The 4,780-nt window shown below is 37.5% G+C and overlaps 1 protein-coding gene across 3 annotated transcripts in view; it reads left to right on the forward strand.

Moving 5' to 3' along the window:
- Positions 1 to 609: 609 nt before the first annotated feature.
- The window catches only part of LOC107707504 (cytoskeleton-associated protein 5), a 27,676-nt gene continuing 23,505 nt past the window's right edge, over positions 610 to 4,780 (forward strand). The window contains exons 1-3 of one of the 3 annotated variants that reach the window (XM_016511557.1): positions 610 to 699; positions 2,017 to 2,103; positions 3,664 to 3,857. In XM_016511557.1, coding sequence (XP_016367043.1) covers positions 2,047 to 2,103; positions 3,664 to 3,857 — 251 coding nt within the window. In that variant the 5' untranslated portion in view covers positions 610 to 699; positions 2,017 to 2,046. Of the gene's footprint in view, positions 700 to 759; positions 864 to 2,016; positions 2,104 to 3,663; positions 3,858 to 4,780 lie in introns of those variants that run through there. The other 2 variants (XM_016511559.1, XM_016511560.1) reach the window with 2 other exon arrangements.

Raw genomic sequence — 4,780 nt, forward strand, 5'->3', positions numbered from 1 at the left:
ATATATATATATAATGCTAATTATTATTAATTATTTATTACTATTAATTATTAATTTATATTAGTTGTTTTGTTTTGTTCCAACAATCCAACGCTCTCCATTGACTTTCTATTGCGGGAAGGTGCCTCCTTGTCATTTCTGATTTTTAACAAAAAACAAAACAAAACAGAGCCATGCCTAAAAGCTGCTATGTGACAAGGTGTACCCAGAACTACGTTTTTATTAGCTGTCGACCCAAAAAACGAGCGTTTAGGACACAAATAGTTGTAGATGTCCGGGTATTTCACGTTTGGGCCGTTCAGTTGGATAATTTCTCAAACAAAAGGAAGGTTAGGAAAAGGGGCACTGACATAGACCAATAAAATGTATTTTCTTAATATATCTCCTTCGTCCTCCCCTCAGATTCACATAGGGTGGTTAAATAATCCTTTGACATAGTTAAAAATGATGAATGGTCTTGTCGCGTTTTAATATATTACGTTTCCCTCCAGGTGGGCGTGGTTTTCAGATTATGACGCGTGTCGCTCTGTCTCTATACAGCCTATAACAGACGAGGTGGTGGTTTGAATGAAAGCTAGGCGTCTCCTCCTCCTGCCTCCCCGCCCTCGGAGGCGTTTCAAAGCCTGGAGACTGAAGAGTAATGACCAAATATCGGTCCCAGCTGATGAAGATCGCCCTGTCTTCCCTCTCTGAAAGCAGGTAACTAAAATTGATATATTTACTTGTGATCGGGAGAGATCGGAGATTATTAGGCGAAAGCTGTTTTAACCGTTTTCTGCCTCGTTGTAGGTTGCTGCGTTTTATTTGAGGGCCTCAGTTTTAGTGACGGACTGAAGCCGCTTTTATATATGTGGCAAACAATAGTGAGTCGGGTTTTTTTATTTTTTTTCGTCACGTATCAGGTTAGGTGAGATCGCAAGGGTCAGTTTTGACATTTCCAGCGTTGTGTTTGTTGGGGAACTCTGTGAAAATGGCGATATTGTTTGAATCTCATGATGGTTTAAGCTGTTGCAGGACTAACAGACAGTCAGCCAGGGCCGCGTATGTGCTAACAGCTAACCGGTATATTTAAATTGAACCATATTTACACTTCGAAGCTAAACAAACCATACACGGAAATGGTTTTAGAAAGCTGTAAGGAGTAGATTTGCTGTGTCCTGATTGAAGTAGGAACGTATTTAAACGTCTTATACTGCAAAAAGCCCTGGCCCGAGCGACAGCAGCTGCGGGTCACTAACGGCTCTGCTGCACCCCGAGAGTGTTCTCACATGTGATGCGCTACAAAACACTAACGGTTTTAAAACCCTCAAACTACTTAATCTATAATTATTTCAGCTGCCAAGTAATTTAATCGTTTGGTATTGCGACGAACACTCCTTATTTGCTCTTTTCTGTTTGTTTTGGGCGGGCTGAATTGGCGGCGGTTTCTGCACGCATCATTCTTCTACACGTTTTTTGGGCAAATATGGTTTTAAATGGTGTTTTCCTCACTTAAAGCCTGGCCTTTTGTGTTTAAGGAGTTACTTTTCGGCTCGGATCGATATGTAATATGAAACTAGCCTCTTCTGGGAGATGCATTAGTGGATGTTGTTCTGCTTTGGCTGCAGATCTGGATGATGTGTGCATTTGCTGTGAAGTGAATCAAGGCATTTCTTCTGTCTGGCTGGAGGGTGTTGCTGTTGTTGTTGAAATGCATGAGGATGATGATCTTGCAAAGTTATTGTGACAAGCTGGTCAAGTTCCCCTTGCCATCTTAATTACATTTGTTTTTAATACTTTAGATGGTTGAGATGTTTGTTGCATGCATCAGATGAGCTCAAACATGTCTAATTAACATTTAACTCTAAACTGCTGAATTTTGTTATGTGGTGTTTGTTTGTTTGTTATGTGTCTTAAACTGTAACCTTTACATATTTAGTGGCGAATGCTGTGAAGTGTAAAAGTTGGTATGGTAGACTTGCTTGTTCTGCTTTGTATGCTGTGCGAGCAACCAAAGTTTCCCCTTCTTTTGTTTAGCTGAATAGATAAGACAGACAGAAAATAGCCATGGGGGACGACAGTGAATGGATGAAGTTACCCATGGACCAGAAATGTGAACACAAGGTGAGTGATCCCGGCTACTTTTATATTTTGGCCCATCCAAAATCTCCTGATGGTGTAAGACGACCAACTTGTGGTTGTAGAGCTAAACAGTCAGCGGATGGCTCACCCTAATTGTTGCCTTTAGAGATGAATGCATGCAAAGCACTGAATTAAAATCAAGCAACGTCTTTATGGAAATAACACCCCTGTTGTCAGCAATCTCATTTACAAGTGAACAACCACCTTGCTATATGGTTGTCATGTTAAGTCATTTTGCGTCACTTGCACCCAAAAATGCATTTTGAGTTTTAAAAATAAAAAAACTAAGTGTCGGTTTTCAATCATATGTTGTTGTTTTTTGCTCAAAGCCACTGCAAATCTTGGATGCTATAAAATCATTTTTAGATGTTTATTTGATAGAATTTGATTTTAAATGTAGTATAATACACGTTGTTCAAAAGTAATGTTGTTAAAATAAGTCTCTTATACTCACCAAGCCTGCATTTGTTCAAAAATACAGTAAAACAGTAACATTGTGAAATATTACAATTTAAAATTGTAACTGTTTAATAATGTTAAAATTTTAAAAGGTTACTTATTCCTGTAATGGTAAAGCTAAAGTTTCAGGAGACATTACTCCGTCTTCAGTGTCACATGATTCTTCAGAAATCAATCTAATATGCTGATTTGCTGCTCAAGAAACATTTCTTGTCAATGTTGAAGTTATGCTTAATATTTTTGTTTTGATATTTTATCAGGATTCTTTGAATGGAAAGTTCAAAGGTCAGAATTTATTTGAAATGGAAATATTTTGTAAAATTAGAAATGTCTTTACTGTCACTTTGTCATCAATTTAATGTATCCTTGATAAGTGTTAATTTATTTTTTTAAATGTACTAAACCCAAACTTTTTGACATGAAAATAATAATATAATAATAATAATATAAATAATATAAATGTAGTGATATGTTTTCTCTAGAGTTAATTTTTCTAACTAACTAGTTACTTGAGAACTTTACTGAGGTGAATGTCATGTTAGGTGACAGGTTGTTTACATGTGACATCTTCCCACAGTTTAAACTGATTGGACGATTGCATGATGGATTTCAGCCAGTTGCGTTGCTTCTTTCAACATACCCTCTGATGTTCATTCATTTTTATTCTTGCTGGAACTTGTTGTAAAGAGGCGGGACAATCAGGGGGAGATGGTAGTGAGCAGTGCTCCTGTTTGAATCATTTAGTTCATTCTGACAGATTCTTAAATTGCGGATTATTTAATTGCTACATCGATTGGTCACACCACATTAAGAGCAACACAACGTTTGCTCGAGTTTCTTGATAAATTCAGTTTAATATCTGGTACTTTTGTTTTATCAACCTGAGTTTTTGCATATACAGCACATTACCACTCAGGAAATAAAGCATTTCATATACATAGTGTCCTTGAGTTCATGTGTCCTGTATTATGAATAATGGTTGTTAAACGTATCAGCTCCTGAAGAAAGTGGGTCACTTCATCAAGTCACGAGCTCATTTATTCAGTTGTTCGTTGTCATGATTGATCTTCTTGTTTCCCTTAGATTTGGAAAGCGAGATTAAATGGATACGAGGAAGCGTTGAAGCTCTTCCAGAGGATAAAAGACGAGAAGAGCCCAGAATGGGGCAAATACCTTGGACTTATCAAGAAATTTGTAACGGATTCAAATGCCATAGCTCAACTCAAAGGGCTGGAGGCAGCACTTGCTTTTATCGAGAATGCACATGTGGCTGGCAAGTAAGTAGATTTTTTTTTTTTTTTTGTCCCTAAATGTCAAAAAGCATCATAGAAGTAGGAACAGAAGTCTTTAGTGCTAGTCATTAGTTTCACAAACCACTGATTTTGTCCTTGGAGGATTAATGGCAGTGTTTGCTGTTTCCCTCAATCCCTGAGCAGCTCTTTGTTTCTGTGACCTGTTTTATATGGAATAATGCTTGGCAAGAGCTTTTTGTTTACAACTGAGTTTTGGAACAAAGCAAAGAAACGTGATACCTGGTAAAAAGTCTATTTCTGGATTGAGTGAGAGTCATCAGGCAAAGTAGGTCTTGTTTAGGAACACGGTAGTTTTAACCCATTCAGAAAACATGGAAATATACCTCATTTCCTCGTTTCCATGAAGAACACTGCGATTCCTTAAATTTAAACAAGCTTTTCGAAGAAAAAGGCTGATATTTCTGCTGCTATCTGTGACACCAAAATTGTCTTCAAGTTGGTGCTTTAAACGCAGGGCTCTACAGTGCGACTTTTGCGACTGAAAACTACTGCGTGCGACTATGAAAAAATATTTAGGAGCACCAGTGCGAGCATATTTGTGTTTGCGCTGAGGGAGCTTCAAAGGTTCTAACGTAGCCTACTTGCGTGTTTCTGCAGCGTTGAGTAATGTATCACAGACGTATCCTCTCATTATAACAAACAAAGTGTAGACCCAGTGTAAATAAGAGATTAATGTGCAGTGTAAGGAGCTTTGTTGATTATAATGGAGTTTTGTGAGATCGCGATGAATTAAGATGAGTGACCGCTTTTAATGATTAAGGAAGTTTGCAAATGTGATATTGATTTAATACAACAGTTCATTAAACAAGTGAATATTAAGTGACTTATATTGTCCGACAACAACACAATTGGCTTATTTTGCTCTATTTCGTCAACGAAAATAGTTT

The sequence above is a fragment of the Sinocyclocheilus rhinocerous genome, unplaced genomic scaffold (assembly GCF_001515625.1).
Source record: "Sinocyclocheilus rhinocerous isolate Xijiao unplaced genomic scaffold, SAMN03320098_v1.1 scaffold534, whole genome shotgun sequence".
Lineage (NCBI taxonomy): Eukaryota > Metazoa > Chordata > Actinopteri > Cypriniformes > Cyprinidae > Sinocyclocheilus > Sinocyclocheilus rhinocerous.